The sequence below is a fragment of the Melanotaenia boesemani genome, chromosome 3 (assembly GCF_017639745.1).
Source record: "Melanotaenia boesemani isolate fMelBoe1 chromosome 3, fMelBoe1.pri, whole genome shotgun sequence".
NCBI lineage: Eukaryota > Metazoa > Chordata > Actinopteri > Atheriniformes > Melanotaeniidae > Melanotaenia > Melanotaenia boesemani.
The window spans coordinates 14,394,166-14,412,336 of NC_055684.1; the positions used below are offsets into that span (position 1 = coordinate 14,394,166).

An 18,171-nucleotide genomic window follows, 5' to 3' on the forward strand; every position below is an offset into this window, starting at 1 on the left:
TGTTACAAAAAAATGTCAACCTGCAATGCTTGCACAGTATTTACTGTGTTTAACTTTCTTTTTAAACTCAACCTTCTTGAAACTGAAGAGCTAAATATGTAAAATAAAGTGTTTTGTTTCACTAACAGAAAACCACTTCAGTTTGGCTCCATCACAACCATCAGCAGATGCACACCTACTCTTATTCACTGGGTCCTGCTGCCCCAGCCATAAATCAATAAGCTCATAAGTGTGATTGGATGGTGTTAGCTAACAAAGTGCTTATTCATGGCTGTGCATGAGTAGGCATAAAGCTTTTCAATCAGCATACTGAGCCAAACAGCTGATGGAAACACAGGTAGACAGAAAGACAAGCAGCAATTTTCTACTGATGGTTTAAATGATGCAGCAGCGCAGCCAGCTAAATGATTAAGCTATAGTTCCCCTCGATGTCATAATGCTTGTAGTGTAGCTTGGAGCATACACAGATATTAACCACACAGCTCTTCTGTTGCTCCATTTAACAGAATGATTTTCAGCACAGCTCATCCATTTAAAAGTTATTTAAAATTGATGAAAATAAAGTTAATCAAAGACAAAAAGAGTGAATCTGACGAAGTTGAAATACTGTAAAGAAAAATTTGAATAAAATACACAATAGAAAATCAACTTGGAAGCAATATTTTGTGTTTGGATGCACCGACTGAAATAAGCAACCACTTGTAAAAATCTTGCAAATAAGTAACTTATTTCCTCCCAAAGGAGAGCCTTGAAATCTAAGCAAAAAGGAATCATTTTAAACTGTATCATCGACACTGTGGTAGATCATAATTTGTGATAGGCAGGACTTCCTGAGAATAATTGTTAATTACTTTTGATTTGACTGCCTGACTCAGCTGTATAGCGTGACTGAGAGTGAGTTGCCAGCTACTGTACAGGCAGCTAAAACTGATTCACCGTGTCTCTTTGTCGGTTTGGGCTTCCAGCTTGGGTCTGTAAATGTGTGCTAATAAATGAAAACGTGAGTTGTGGCCAGTTTTACAGATTAAACTGCAGCAGACTCAGTGAAAAGGACCAGGTCTACCCAGGTATTATGGTTACATCACAGCTGGTTGGAGTCAATAATACTCATGACTACTGCAGGGCTCTTTGATACTGGCCTGTTGATTGTTTCCTTTTCCACTGCAGATAAAAACATCTGTCAGTGAGTGAACAGGTCCAACCCTAATTTGTCCTCAAATATTGTTTTGCAGAGAAATGCAAATGCTGGCACTATTTTTCTGAAGTATGAATGACAGGTAGAGAAGGACAATGCATCTCTTCTTTCTTGCAAAATTGAAGCCAAGATATCTAGGAAACTGTTTTTTACCAGTACCACACTCTAGAAGCCCCATCAGACTGCATCTATTGTGGAGTTGGTGGAAGACTACAGACACCTGGGTATTCACCTGGACAAAAGAGTACAGTGGAGGTGCAACAGTCTACATGAAAGAACAGAACTTAAGCTGAGAATATACTTGCTGTTTAACCTCTGTTCGCATAGGCAACCGCCTGTGTTTTGAGTGTAGTCTTTTACATACTTGCTTGTGTATTACACTTGTTACCGAAGGATTTCACAAGGGGGCGCATTAAGGAAACCAGACTGGATAGAGTTGCCGATTTTGTTGGGTGTAAACAAAACGAGAAACATGGTGACAGTTTAGGAGGTTAGCACTTGATTCATTTTCTGAAATTAGCAGAAAAAAAAGACAGAAAAACTAAACCAGGAAATGCATTAAAACTGAAATCTTGCAGTGAATACTGAATACATATATATATATATATATATATATATATATATATATATATATATATATATATATATATATATATATGTATATGTATATGTGTGTGTGTGTGTAGGAAAATGTCTTTGACTGGTCCTGTAATATACACTAAAGCATGTTTTCATCAATCTCATACACAAAATATCTCAGCATCTCAAATATAAATGGGATAATAACATGCATGCAAACACTAAGTGAGACAGTCATCCTCAGTTTGTATCTCTGCTTATTTTCTTTCCATCCTCTTTTCCACTTTAAACCCTTCAAGCCAACATCGGTCTGTCTGTCTGACTTGTTTTGTTATGTAAGTGCTGGAATCAAGCTGGTAACCCGGCTGGCACAGATCTGCATGTGTAGTAGTATTATAATAATATTACTGATGTCATAGGTGCTTTTCCACTGGCTTTGACTGCAAACTCTTTCTCTGTCTATAAATCCTCTGCTGACATTTTTTTTCTGTTGCACAAAAGACAGAAACACTGATGTAATGTTGGTTGGGGAGAAAACAACCCATAAAAGAAAAGGTAAAATTTCCATAAATACCAAACATTTCCAAATAGCTGTCAAATGCTCATGATTTGTGCCAATTACTTTTCCAGTTTTTTGTTCCCCCTGTTTCAACCTTTTTGAGAAGCTTTGCTTCCATTAAATTCAAATTGTGCCAACATTTTTTAATGTAATTGTAAAATTTCTCAGTTTCAACATCTGATATGTTATGTTCTATCGAGAATAAAATATGGGTTCATGAGCTTTGCATATTTGTTTTTATTCAGTTTACACAGTGCCCCAACTCATTTGGAACTGAGGTTGGACAACATTAAACGTTACAATACAGTCTCATGACTGGTTTTCAAAAACAGTTAACTACTACATCAGCTTTTTAAAAGGTTTGCATTTCCTTTATCTCACACTTTTAAATCTCCAAACAGATGCAGATATTTACAAAACTACTAAATCTGCTTTAAAAAAAAAAAAAAGAAAAATCAATACTGTTTAATTCCACTTCCCCTCAAAACATGTTTTTAAACAGGACAATTCTGCATTATCAGTTCAATAATTTAATCTGATTTCATAAACTTGATTGGAAGTGTTAGTTTTTATCAAAAATAAGGTTTGCAAAGCATTTGCGTTGGGCGAAGTGAGGATTATTACTTACTTCCCTTCAGAGCCGTAGCTGTTCATGCTGTCCTCTATGGATTCATGGCTGGCCTGGCGGACAGTCCGACTGGGCATCTCCACAGCCAAACCCGTCTCCGTGCTCCTCTGGATGCCTCCTTTTAACTTCCTGCCATCTGTTTCCACTGCAGGGAATCACACAGACAAACGAGTCCTAAATAAAGCTGCTGCACACATAGTGAGTGCAGCGTTGACAGACTGCAACACTCAAAAACACAGATGTGGTGAGTAACGTGGCTGGACACAAAAATAAAATAATCTGCAGATATATTCTAAAATAAGGAAATATTTGTTCAGTACAATAGTTTGATCTTTTAGTAAAAAGAAAATAAATCAACGTATGATGGAACTTGGAACTGTTTGTCTGTTTGTCCTGTTGTGACCTGATCAGGGTCAGAAGGACGACCACATAGATGGGAAATCACTTTAACAGGGCCGAGGACAAAAGCTCTCGATTCCGCCTTACATCAGGGACATACATCTTGTTGGAAAATAGACTAAAAAATCAATGCGTGGTGCACATTATTATTAGACCTCTGCCCTCAAAGTGTTCACTGTGTGTGTGGGTGTGTGTGGTTATGGAATTCAAACAAAAGCTCTTTAACTTTGCTTTTAGGACAAGATAGTCTAGATTTTTTGTGTAAGGACCCTCACAGTAACACAGAAAGTATCAAAGTGTGTGTAACTGCATTAGTATTGTTAATAAGGGGCCTTCTTCACTTTTATTGTAGATTGTCTGATAATTCTGAAATTGGTTAAATAAGAGATAAATGATTCTAATATGAATCAGTGAAATGGAAAGAACGTTGGCCTACTCACTAACAAACACAGTGCTGCGAAGTTACTTCTGCAATTATTAAAGAGTGACCTAGAATGGTGCTATTTCTATCGCGTTCATGTGGGACGGGACGTTGGCAGATTTGGGTTACTGCTTCTGCTTCCTGACTGGTTCTACATGATCAGCCGTCTCCTGTGTTAGTCCACACAAACTCACTGAAGTTAATAAACTTCCAGATAACACTAATTTCGCATAAGAAAATCTAGAAATCTGTTTTAATCAGTCTTCTGCTCAAAATTTTGGTTTTAATTTTTATACTCTTGCTCTGCCCTTTCTTTTTTCTTCTGCATCTTAAACTGCTTTGTGGATTTCATTTAAAGTAATTAAAAGTTGCAGTTGATATAATACACAGCTAACTTCTCCTTGCAGAGCTGAACAAAGGGACACAGAGATTTCATGACTCTTGAATGAGTAGCTGATGTCTCCTGCATCTGTTTATGACCGTTTTTTAATCTGTTGCCACTGTTTGTGAACAGTTGTGAACAGTTGTGAACAGCTGAACAATATCAGCGACTCACCAATGAAATATGTTGATTCCAAAGACCGTCTTCAATGCCAAACATAACTATCTTTATAAATAAACTACACTAAAGTTGCAGGGCATTATTTAAAAAAGGAATTTTACTAAATGAAACATTCATCGTTTCCTTATGTGGCCCAAAATGGCTCAAGCCAGACTTTTATTGACAAATAAACTAAATTTCCTCCAGCTAATACAAAACTAGAACCAATTCTGAGCATAAAGTGAAATACAGTTAATCTCATGGTTATAACCAAGCTGGAGGATGGAATCAGATAACTATTCTAAAAAAAAAAAAAAAACATTGCCACCACAGGTCCACAAAATAATTATTACTCTTGCTAACCATTCACTCGTTTATAATTCAGTTTATTTATTATTCATGATGATAGAAATATTTATTCATGAGAATTAAGAGAGTTTGTCTTATTCGTTCAGTAGAAATATTAAGGAACCAACATATCTGAAATAAACATTTGTTTGCAGACTAGTGGTTATATGTCACCAATCACCTACAAAAGTGTCATACTACTTGTACTGTGTTGAACTAGTGACATCCCTGTCCTTGTCTTCCCCACACAGGTTCCTGAGGGGAAGGTACATTTTCATGTATGCACCTGAGCTCGGTGCACCTGAACTATTAAGACCCAGCCCTCAACATCCTCTCTCTCATCTTGCATCCAGCTGGGTTTGGTCATTACACTGACTTGCATTGAAGTGTCCAACTTTACATGCTCCACACACCTTTAAATCAAAGATTGTTCTATATTTTCAAATAAAACACATTTGCTGATACTTTGTGTGTCCTTTCACTGTTCGAGGACTCGTCGGGGACCTCTGGTACATAGACAGTGCCTTGGAATATGTTACTCAGGTTTGTTGATCATGTTGATCAGGTTTGTTATTATACACTATTATACCATGGTTTGGGTGAATACTCGTTTCTGATTGACTGGAGGGTGGCCATTAACAAGTGATAATGGACACCTCGTCGGGCATTATCCCTTACTTATACTATACCAGGCAACCAACTGTTAGATTTGGGATAACTGTAGAATTTGGAAACCTTTCTTTTTCTGTTATCAAAATTGAATAGCTTCAACCAAGTCAAGCCAACTTTATTTATAAAGCACTTATAAAAACCGTAGGTACTTACCAAAGTGCTAAACAGTAAGAATACATAAAACATTTAAAAGACATAAAAAATTATTTAGATGAGTTGTTATCATCAAGCAGGTGATACAGAGATCAGTAGTGTAAAGTAAAAGAGGTCAAATTTCCCCACAGCACGGTTAAAGCAACTTATAACGAACACAGAACTGGTTCAGGAGGCTCCAGTGAGGATAAGCTGAATCTTCTAGCATCAGCCTCCACCTGTTTTTAAAACTCAAATGCATGAACTTCTTTTTCTAATAATAACTTTACATTGTAATATTCTCTATTCACTGATGTGATAACCATGATTGTGTAACTGAGCATCTGCTGCACTGCTGAGAGTCTTTTCTATAGAGAGTGATGACTGAGTGAATGAGAGAGTGATTTTGGGCACAGCTTGTGTCATCAGCAGTGACATATACAGTTGCCATGGACATATAAGCGGTAACCATGGAGATTGCAGTGGAACCCAAGTCAGCGATGAGGATGCTCTAAGACTTTTAAAGTCAGAGTCATGTTATTTTCTGCATTGGCTTGTTTTATCTTTATATGTGTGAGTGCGTGTATGGCATTGCTTGGGCTGTGGTAATGGTTATAGATACCTGATAGAAAAATGTCTGTAAACTCTTAAAGCCAGTGGTTTCTTCAGGCAGGGGTAGAGTTACATAACTATTACCCCAGGTAGATAATGGCTGGAGACACATCAATCCCTCTGCTTTACGCCAACCCGTTTCATGGCACTGATGGGATATTTATCTCTGTTCACTGCAAATCCAAGTCAGCTTTTATCTGTAGTAAAAAGCCATCGCAACAGGCAATCAAGACTGACAGATTTCTTATTTGCAACATTTGAAGGCAGATGCTGTTTGACAAATCCCTACTCATCTGTCTGCCTGCATCTCCATATCTCTTTCTGTGCTTGAAAACTGCCTTCGCACATAGATTTAATCGCCTTAAGTTGCTCAAATGTCAGAAAAAACTCACCTTAGGTGACAGGAAAGATGATGCTATACTAGCTGCAGCTATAATTCTTGTTCACGAATTCCTCTAAGAGATGGTGCGGACCAAAAACCATCAAGAATCAAAGTTTTCGTTAAAGATGGTTGACCCAACTGAAAGGGTTTACTAATTAACTGGTAAACACTATTCAGATTGCACATCCTGTCGCTGACCTGCTATACTTCTCACTGAGTGCATCCAATTTATTGTCTTATATCTCGTTATGATGGATTCAATTCTTGGCTGTAAAACCTACATGAAAAGGGTATGGAATAAAGTAATGCTAAAACTTTTTAAGCTGCAGTTTGAGATATTTGCCAATGGAGCGTCAGAGTCCCCAAATCTTCTATGTCTTACCACACTTTGTCCTGAGAGGATTTCATCGTTTAAAGGTCTAAGAGACATTTTGCTGCCATTTTTATGTATTTGGTGGATCAACATGATGTCATTTATATGTATGCTTTTTGAGAGAGTTATATATCCTGGACTTGATCTACCATGGTACATTAAGGTCTGTTACAAACCTTAAAGCCCTTGCTCATCACGGTACATTACACAGCTTGCATTGTTTGCATTTTCCTCCCATAGACTCAAAATACTGATTCTCCGATTCAACATACAGACAGTCATCCTCCAAAGCAAGCTATCATCACCATTCCAAGATTTGTTCCGTTTTGTACCTTAAGGGGTTAAAAAGGTGTTCAAACATGCTGTAAGTCACAGTCATCTTTATCCCTGTGTATGATGCCTTGTGTGTTACTTTTTTCGGGGGTTTTGTTGTATCATTGCATCTGATTTATACTTATAATGTTTTGATATGAGCTGCCTTCTTTCCTGGCCAAGAGTCTCCAGAAAAATATATTTTGAGCAAAGAAAGTTTTTATTTATTGGTTTGATAAAGGTTTAATAAGAAGGTTTATTAAGAAAATTGAATTAAAAGTTTGGCAAGTTTTAGATTTATTAGAGACTAGCAATTGAGGCAGGAAAGATCGATGAATCCTCATAGACATTTAAATTTAACTTTATTCATTTCATTTATTCAAATTACCAGTTTTAAATTCAGACATCATGACAGTCTCAGCCTGTTATTTTATTAATTTCATTTCATTTAATTAAATTTAATGAAAGTATTAATCTCAGGATAGCATATAACTACACATATATACATACATCACAACAGGTGCTCAAAAGATTAATTGAACATTTACGTGTCTTTATGAGATTGTTGTAGGCAGTACTTTTTTTTTTTGTGATTCATGTACAATTACAGCACTGTTAACATTTCTCAATAAAAAAATGAAAAGAAAGGAAAATAAAAACTGAATGAGATAATCCCTTTGAAAACTGGCTTGGCTGATGTATCAGCTACCTCTGTTTCATCAACACCAACCACATGTAATGATCCTAAATCACACATGTTTGTGGGTGAATGGAAACATGTTGACCAGCCAGCATCTGCTTGGAAACCAAGCTCCTCTCTCTCTGACCAGCTGTTGCTGTTGATTGGTCTCCAGATGTTTAAGACCTTAAGTCTGATTAAGTTATGGTTTTGTGGTTCACTGCAGTTTTCTTGTCTTTTTCATTTGTCTTCTACTCTCTTCTCTTGTCTGCAGCAAGATCTGGTCCAAGCCAAATAAATCTGAACTCCCAGCACCATTGTAAAGGTTAAAAAGTAATGGAATTTCTCAGTGGGTTAATGACAGCGTTATTTTATAATATGGTGAATTATTCTCACCAAACATGACAGAGATTTAACCCCTTATCAAGTGGGGTCATTTTGGCAAAAACCCCTGTAATATGACCTCTTCAAATTAGAATTACTGCTGTTATTGAACCCTCTGGATTGTAAGTACAGGCTTGGGCTCTTTGTAAAGGTAACACTCTCTAGTTTCAACCACAGCAATCAGAATCACTGTAAGTATTACTGATAAAAAGTTATACACTTTAGAACACACAGAAAAAAATATTTTTTTTTGTCCTCGCCTAACCTGTACAGACAGAATGAATGCTTTTCTGTAAAAAAGGCTTTAGTGTTAGCGCTGTGGTTGTTGCGTGTCAAAATGGTTTATATCATCGCTCAAGACTTTAAGCTTTCATTTGATGTGTACATTGTGGGCATTCATGACAGAGGGGCTTGCACACATGGCTGCAATGTTGTTGATTAGTAGTCATGTACCGGGACCGGTACGTCTGCATCGTAAGGGGTTAACTACAGCTGTTAAAAGGTAAACACCACTTCCTATCACCTAGCTCATCTGTACTAGTCTCATCTTTTCTTCACCATTTCTCTAAAAAAGAACATCTACTTCCATCTCAGATAGCCTCCCACATTTGCTGTGAATGTAGTTCAAGCATGTGATGTAGAGCACCCACTGTGATGTAACATAAAAAGTGTCTGAGGTGACGCACAAAAGTTGTGATGTAGCAGTCAGAGAGCCAGGACTCATTAGTTTGTCTCCCAGCAGAGAGGTATTAATGAAAGCAGAGCAGGTACCAAAATAACTGCTCCTCATTCAGTCACCGTATCAGCTCAACACGCTCACTGACAGACAAGAAAACTGTTGGAAGAGGTAGGTCATACCTTGTGGCCTAAATTACCTGAAGGACAGAAACTTATCAGCTGTCCCATAAATGCCCACTGTCACGGTCTGTCTAGACGACGTTCTGATTTATTTTTCAATCTTCTGTCTTAGTATGCTCATGTTAGTTTTGCTTTCTGTTATTTGTTTCCCTCCACACCTGTGTCTAGTTAGTTCATTACCCCACACTTGTTGACAGTTATCTGTCTGATGTGAGAGTAGCATGTGCAAGCACTGAGTGTGGGTACTGGGTATCAGAGCTGGACACGAGTTACTTCTCAGCATCTACATCACTTCTATGCTAACATTTAACCTTCTTAAGAGTAATAACTAAGATTAAAATAAAATATTGATGTTTGTGCAGGTGTCCAGTTTGGAAAAGCAAGCTTGCTACATGTGTCTTGAGGTGATTGGATAAAGTATGTGGATGAGGTTCTACTTCCCAAGATTTAATTATTAATACATTAGAAGCAACCAGTTGGTACAGAATTCTATATGTCTGGAAATCAGAGGCTTAACACTTGTTGGAAGAGCTGAGCCCACACAAAGCTTTGGCTATTTCACGTGTAGTGACTCTGTTTACTTTGAGTGGATCACATATAATTCATTCTTTCCATTAATTAGTTGCCAACAGATTAATTTGTATAAGGGCAGTGTGTTTTGTATCTAAGAAGTACAGCTGTTTTTTTTTTTTTTTTGTTCTTTATTGTGCTCCCATTTAATCGGTTTGCTTTTGCAGTTTTTTACCTGTATTTACCTGCTACCACCTACCTCCCCTTGTTCAGCCCCATCTGGAATCAAGGCCTTAATTTGAAAACTTTTAATCCAGCTTGGTGTCCTATATCTGGGACTTTCATCCCCAAAGAAAACAAATCAGTATAGAATTTAAAATGAGTGTCTTTATGAGGTCATTTCAGGTTCAGCTCTGGCTTTTCAGCATTGTGAAGCTGGCTCACTTTTTTACCAAGTTGTATTACCATAGCAACATATCCTGGAAACCAAACCAGCTCCACAACAGGTTTGGCTCTGAGACTGGAGATTAACACATGTAGAAGTTAACCTCCAATAATCAATAATGATGGGAGAAAAATAGAAAAGATGTGTGTGTGTGTGTGGTGAGAAAGCCTCTTTTTGTATCAAAGACTGACTGCTGTTTGACTTTCACTCAGAAGCATCTCGCTAAAAGAGATCAGCTACATTAAATGCTTATGTAACCTCAAAGAGAGACTGATTACTCTTTATCTTATTTCTTTACTTCGGTTGCCTTTTTCTCATGCTGTACAGCACATCCAGGGACCTTGAATGGAGGCAGCTGAACTTCCTCATCTAGATTCTGGAAAATGTTTTGAACTGAAGAAATCTTAGGAATCTTAGTTGTAGGATTATCATGACCTTGATAACATGAACATACAGTATGTGCAACAAATGAAAGTGGCTAAATTGCTATTCAAATTCTTTAATTGGTTCAAAGAGCATTATGAGCAGCCAGTTCTCATTCCAATAGAATAAGAGTGCAGGTTGTTCATGCACTTTAATGATTCAATTAAAACAAAAAATAATCAAAATATAATAAAATACAGAATTATTAATCATAAAGAAAAGAAAAAAACAAGGGGGGGGGGGGGGGGGGGGGGGGGGTTCTATTCATCCTTTTCTGGGCTTTTCTTCTATTCATCCTTCCTCCCCTTCCATCTTCTATCATCCATCCATCCATTCCTTCTTCCCACCTTCATCCATTCATTGTTCCTCTCCTTCCCTCCATCACCTGTCCATTGCTTATTCCCACCCTCAAAATCCACCCAACCTTCCCTCCCTTATCTAATCATCCTTCCTCATCCCTTACCTAAATATCCTGCCAATCTTTTTCCCACATGTGTTCTTCCTCCCCTCCTTCATCTGTCTTCCACTCTCCTCCATTCATCCTTCTATCATCACTTCAATGTCTCAGATGGAACCTCCCAAAGGGGTTAATAAAGTTGTCTGAAGTCTGATCCTCATCTCTCATCCTTTACCCCATCTGGACTTTTTTCTTCTTCCTCTTCATATCACCTGGGGGGTTCATAAGCCTGCTTGGGTCACTAAGATCTTGAGACAGAACCTCAATACCAAGTCTCTTTCTTGAAACATGAGACGCCCCAGATGAAGCAACTTTTACATCTCTCCACAGCTTCATTAAACTAGTAAACCCACATTGATGAGGCATGGTCCTTGCAAGTGACCTACACTGTTTAGGGTCATTTGAACCAGATCACCTAAAAGTAGCCTGGTACATCTTCAACCTGCTTTGTAGATCAGGACTCGCTGTTTTTGTCTATTTTTGATGGTTCCCTGCTCCAACACATCTGATTCAAATGAATAGGCCGCCTCAACAAGTCGTTATCAAGTTTTAGAGCAAGTCTGTAAGCAAGCCGTTGATATCAGTTGGTTGTGTGGAAGCAGGAAAACTTCTGAACCACTGAAGGCAGCCAAAGTGAGAGGCAGAAGAGGAACATGAGATGAGCTGTTTGTTTATTTTCTTAGCTCATTAACAACCAAACTGAATTTTATGAGATTTGGCAGGGAGATGGATCACTGGCTAAAAGGAAGCAGTTGTTAAATTTCACTCTGCCCCTGAATTACTTTTCTTAAAACTATTACATTTTAGCTTTTCTGGAGGATTTACTCTCGTTAGATTTTAAATGTCGCCATGCAATTTATATTTTACATGATTTTATTAGAAACAAAAAAAGAGGAAACTTTTTGTGTAGGATGGAAATGGTTGTGGTTTAGTAAGACAGAAACCTTTTAAGTGACTGATCCAGATTTGTGGCTGGACTTCTCAAGCAACTGACATTTGTTTCAATCAATTCATGACTCACCTCTTAGTCATGTGAAATTTTAAACCAGAGATGGTCAAATAACATCCTGTCTGAGGCAGGTTGGTGGAGAGGATGATGATGAATAAGGACAAAACAAGGCAAACAGACTCCCTTTTTTCTGTCCAGGAAAATCTGAAGCAAGTTTCAAACTCTTAACTTCACCAATACCTAAGGCTCTGTTTTCCTCATGGCATCCCTTCATTCACTCACCAACCTCCTTTTTCTTGCCTCTTCCTATAATTAGCAAGAAATCATTCTATTCTTCTTAAATCCTTACAGGCTTAAACATATTCTCATTCGTACAGCTGTGATAAAATGTGAAGGAAAATGGACGGGCAGTGCTGCACATCTTTACCTCAGCGGATGAATCCCGTAAGTGGTTTGATAAAATGAAGTAGACATGCTGCAGCGAGAGGAATTGCTCTGTTACCATTAGCCTATTCATTACAGAAAGAGAAAATCTGGCTTGTCAGGAGGAGCGCATCCTGGGAGGCAGTGAAAGAATCACAGTTATTAAAAAAAGAGGGAAAAAATTCCCATTAGAAGAAGTACGAATGATGAGTGATGACTAAGGCTGGAGATGAATAAGAACCTCTTAGCAGCACAAACACTGGGCAAAAGAGACCTTTGCAGACTGGAAGACCAAGTCAGAGTTAATTACCTTATTGGTAGAGAAGCATAATTTAATCTTTGTCAAAATGAATCATTTTAAGTGGCTTGTACTACTCTCAAATATGTGAAAGATGTACAGTACTGCATTCTTAGTTAGTTATGGTTTGAACAGCTTAATTAAGAACAATAGAATGGCAAATAAAGAAAGACATGACAGTTTCCAGTATTATCCAACAATGAGTAGTCATTTAATTTTCCTTTTTTAAAGGGTCAGTATATTAGAATTATAGATTTACTGATAAAAAGATCCACTATAAGTGACTCGACAGAAAATCAAGGAGGAAAGCTATGAAAGCAAGATGGCCGCTGTAGCGTGATCGGCTGACTCAGGGCTCATGACTACTTTACAATTTTAAGCTGTTAAACCACCTCCAAAGCAAAAAATTGCACTCCCGGTGATTGAACTACGTCCCAGCGTGTGTTCACTGTGAACTCTGTCGTGAACAAGACTTTTGCTGAAGTTATACACGATTAGTTGCGGTGAGTCATGGCGGACATCTCCCTACAATCCATCTGGGAAGCAATAGGGCAGATCAAAGTGGATGTAACTTCGGAAGTCAATGCCCATTTGGACATTAAGTTTGGGTCTGTTCAGACCGGCCTAATGGATATTCAACATTCACTATCCTCTATTACGGGCCAACTGACTGAACTACAGCGACGAGTGAGCGACAATGAAGATAACGTAGACAACCTGCAGAAGAGGGTGACATCCCTAGAGAAAGATAATGCTTACCTGAAGGACAAGATGGAAGATCTTGAGAACAGAAGCAGACGATCCAACCTAAGGTTTATTAATGTTCCAGAAAAACGGGAAGGGGGAGACATGGTCTCCTTCGTGGAACAGCTGATCCCGGCCCTCCTCGGAGAAGAAAACTTCCCCACTGCACCGCTGGTGGAGAGGGCACACCGCACTACAGCTGCCAGCAGCACTTCAACTGGCCCTCCAAGACCAAGGCCTATCCTGGTAAAGTTTCTGAACTTTCAGGATAAGATGAAAATTCTGAGGCTGGCCAGGGAAAAGGGTAGCCTGCTCTACGAGGGATCTACGGTCCAAATATACCCGGACTTTAGTCCCGGGCTGGTCCAAAAACGTCGGGAATTTGATGCTGTCAAGAGAAAGTTGCGTTCGGCTGATATCAAATACTCGCTGCTATATCCCAGCACGCTGAGGGTAATGGTCAATGGTAAGCCAAAATTCTTCCGCAGTTTCAAGGAAGCCGAAACTTTCTTTCAAGATTCTCAGACGTCCAGGGATAAGTGAAGTAAGTGAGCGGTTTTCTCAGTGTATGCTCACTTAATGATCTGTGACGCAATTACTCTTTGTCAGTGACTGGGTAGAGTTAATACTTCTGGGAAAGAAGCATAAAAATGTAATTTATGTGGCCCAGAAGCTACATAAATTTATAGAAGACTGTATTTGCTTTGGAGGAAAAAGAAAAAAGAAAAAATAAAATAAAATAAAATAAATAAATAAATAAATAAAAAAAAAAAAACAGCAATTAAATTTTCTTTAATTTAGTAGTCATCGCCTGTAGGCAATTTTTCTTTATATCCCTTCATATATTATTTCTTGTCCACTTGCAGTGTGTGGGTGCTATGTGTCTGTCTTGTCTTGTGTGTCTGTTTGTTTGTATGTTTGTGTATGGGCCTTTCTCTCTGACCACATACCCCTCACCCCCTCCTTTCTATATACTGAGTTAGTCTAATATGTACAGTGATAATAGTGATAACTTTGTATTTGATGATGATTCTATAGTAACTGTTAACAATGATGAGTTAGAATTTGAATTCTTTCAGTTTATTGATTATAAATCTCAAATTGGAACAAATGATATTGATCCAGATAATAATATCTTTAATAATATGAGCAATAACTGTACATATTACACTGACACCATATTCAACGAAACTGTTAACATGGAAGGGAGACTATCATTAATCCATTTTAATAGTAGGAGTTTATACTCTAATTTTGAATGTATCAAAGATTATTTGGGCTTGTTTAAAACACCTTTCAGCGTAATAGCCTTCTCCGAGACATGGTTAAATAACGATAAAGGGACCGATTTCAACATGGATGGTTATGAAATGATTTGTAAAAACAGAGAATACAAGAAAGGAGGGGGTGTTGCTTTGTTTATTAATAGAAATATCAATTGGCAAATTATAGAAAGTATGTCATTAACTGTGGAAGAAGTATTTGAATGCATAACTGTGGAAATCGCTGTGCAAAAAAAGAATAACATAATTGTAAGCTGTGTTTACAGAGCGCCAAACATTAATTTATTCAACGATTGGATGGAAAGATTATTCAACACAAAGACCAAGAAGGACATTTTTATATGTGGAGACTATAATATAGATCTTCTTAAAGCAAAAAAACATAACTCGACTAAAGATTTTATTGATACAATGTTTAGTATGAACACGTACCCTCTATTTACGAGACCTACTCGAATAACAGCTCACAGTGCTACCCTGATCGACAACATATTCACCAATAGTTTTGACAACAGTGTAAGTAGTGGTATATTATTAAATGATGCTAGTGACCACTTTCCGGTTTTCATGGTGTATGACGTAAACGACAGAACAATCAATAACAATGGCGGTTTAAAATACAGGAGGATAAAAACAGAAGAAACATTAGCAGCTCTCAGGAAAGATTTATTTGACCAAAATTGGGAATTTATATACCAAGAATCGGATGTAAACACAGCTTACAATTCCTTCCTTGAAATATTTATCACATTGTATAACAAGAATTGTCCACTTAAAAAGTGTAGGAAAAAAGACCACACAAAAACTCCATGGATAACAAAAGGATTATTAAATGCATGTAAAAAGAAAAATTACCTATATAAACAATTCATTAAATACCGATCAAAGGATGCTGAATTAAAATATAAAAAATATAAAAATAAACTGACTAGTATTATGCGGGATTGTAAAAAAGATTACTATACTAAACTACTTAATTGCAAAAGAAATAATGTTAAAGAAATGTGGAAGGTCCTAAACAATGTTATTGGAGGAAGAACGAAAAACTTAAGTTATCCTGATCATTTTATGGTAAATAATAACATTATTAGAGACAAACAGCAAATTGTGGATGGCTTCAATAGCTTCTTCATTAACGTCGGGCCTGAACTGGCTGAGAAAATACCAATTAACAACGAGCCATTATTAAACCCACTTGAGATCAACTGGCATTCGATGTTCCTCACTCCTGTTGAGGAGAAAGAAGTTCTTGATACTATAAATAAGTGCAATAATAAAACATCAAAGGATTTTAATGATCTCGACATGAAAACAATAAAGAAAGTCGCAGAATCTATAATTAAGCCATTCACCTATATTTGCAATATCTCTTTTAAAAGTGGTCAATTCCCTGCAAAAATGAAAATAGCCAAAGTTATCCCGATTTTTAAATCAGGTCATAAACATCTATATACAAATTACCGCCCTGTCTCCCTTTTACCTCAGTTTTCCAAAATTTTAGAAAAATTATTTGAGAGCAGAGTTCATAATTTTATTGATAAATATAATCTGTTATCTGACAGACAATACGGATTCAGACGCAATCGATCAACTAGCCTTGCTTTAATTGATTTAATAAATGAAATAACAACTTGTATAGATAAAAAGAAATATGTAATGGGTATTTTTATCGACTTACAAAAGGCCTTTGACACCATTGATCATCGTATATTAATGAACAAGATGGAAAAGTATGGTTTTAGAGGAATCATCAAGAACTGGATACAGAGCTATTTGGGAGAAAGACAGCAGTTTGTACAGATGGACCAATATAAATCTGAGCAGAAGATTATTATATGTGGAGTACCTCAAGGGTCAATATTAGGTCCATTATTGTTTTTACTGTACATTAATGACATTTGTAATGTATCAGAAGAAATGAAATTTGTTTTGTTTGCGGATGACACAAATATTATTTGTTCAGGGGAAAACATGGAGCAACTTTTGGAAGAAATAACTCGGGGAATTTGTAAGTTAAAAAAATGGTTTAATGCAAATAAATTATCATTGAACTTAAAAAAGACTAAATATATTTTATTTGGAAATCGGAAAAGTAATGTACCTGTTCAACTAACTATTGAAAATACTGTAATCGAGAAAGTCCAACAAAATATATTCTTGGGAGTGGTACTGGATGAAAAGATTTCCTGGAAACCCCATATTAGTTATTTACAGTCAAAAGTTGCTAAATGTGTAGGAGTAATGAAAAGAGCCAGTTTTGTTTTAAATCAAAATGCTCTGGGAATACTGTATCATTCATTCGTCATGTCATATTTAAATTATTGTATAGAGGTATGGGGGAACTGTTATAAGACGCATCTAATACCACTAGTTACCCTACAGAAAAGAGCTATTAGGATCGTCCATAATGCCCAATTTAAGGAACATACTAATCCACTCTTTGTTGCATTATTTGAGTTAAAATTAAGAGATCTGGTTGATTACAAAACTGCTCAAATTATGTTTAGGGCATCAAAAAACTCTCTTCCTGCCAATATCCAAAACCTCTTTAAAAACAGAGATGAACATCACAACCTAAGAGGAAATCAGATATTTTATCAACCAAGCGTAAGAACCACTCTAAAATCTATGGGGTTCCCGGTACAGGGAATCATTCTGTGGAATAATTTAGCAGAGGAGATTAAAAACTGTACAAATCTTGCTCAGTTTAAAAAAATGTTTAAAAAAGAAGTGATAAGGAGGTATCAGGAGGAGAGAGAGTGATGCTCTAAGCAGTGTATAATGTATTGATGTATGTTACAGATGGAAGGTAGGGTAGTGGTCGGTGAGTATATGGGCCTGTGTCTGTGTGTATTTGTTTTGTCTTAATGTTAGTGTGTTGTGTATGGATGAATGTTGGTGGGTTGGGGTGTGGAAATTGAAAAGCATTGCTTCTTCCACTCCCTTTTCAAACCATGCAAACTGGTGTATGTAGTTTGCCTATTGTTGTTATTTTTATTTTTTGTTGTTGTATAATATGTCTGCAACCTGTTTGAAATAAAAAAATCTAAATCTAAAAATCTAAATCTAATATATTCACCTAAAGCTCTCATTAAAACTTAAAAACACACACACACACAGCTATGGGTTGTGATTTATTGAAAATGAGAGGGTCAGATTTTCTTCTGAGGCCTTTTTCAAACAAAAGATCCAGAAAATTTGGTTGGGCCCTGTACCTTTGTTTTAGGCAATGAAAATTGCATACCTATAATTAAACGAGTATATCTCTGAAACCACAAGGTTTATTTGAATACTTTTAGAGTCATAGTAATGTGTGAGATTTTCTTAAGATGTGTAATTATCAGTATGTGTTTCTGGTAAAGGTTAAACAAACAGCACATAACACAAATGAAAAAGAAAATCAGGCCCACATAAAAACAAAAAAAAAAACACTTTTAGGCTGAATATGAATATTCCTTTGGAATGAACATTATCTCTGCAAAGGCCAGTTCTGATAAAGTAAAGCAGAAAAAAAATACAAGCGAGGTCTCCAAAATGGCTGTTTTGGCACAGTTTGGAACCATTT

The 18,171-nt window shown here is 36.9% G+C and overlaps 1 protein-coding gene across 1 annotated transcript in view; it reads right to left on the minus strand.

Moving 5' to 3' along the window:
- Nucleotides 1-18,171, minus strand: part of rims4 (regulating synaptic membrane exocytosis 4) — a 53,060-nt gene that overhangs the window by 13,916 nt on the left and 20,973 nt on the right. The window contains exon 2 of the mRNA XM_041979058.1: nt 2,962-3,106. Coding sequence (XP_041834992.1) covers nt 2,962-3,106 — 145 coding nt within the window. The remainder of the gene's footprint in view (nt 1-2,961; nt 3,107-18,171) is intronic.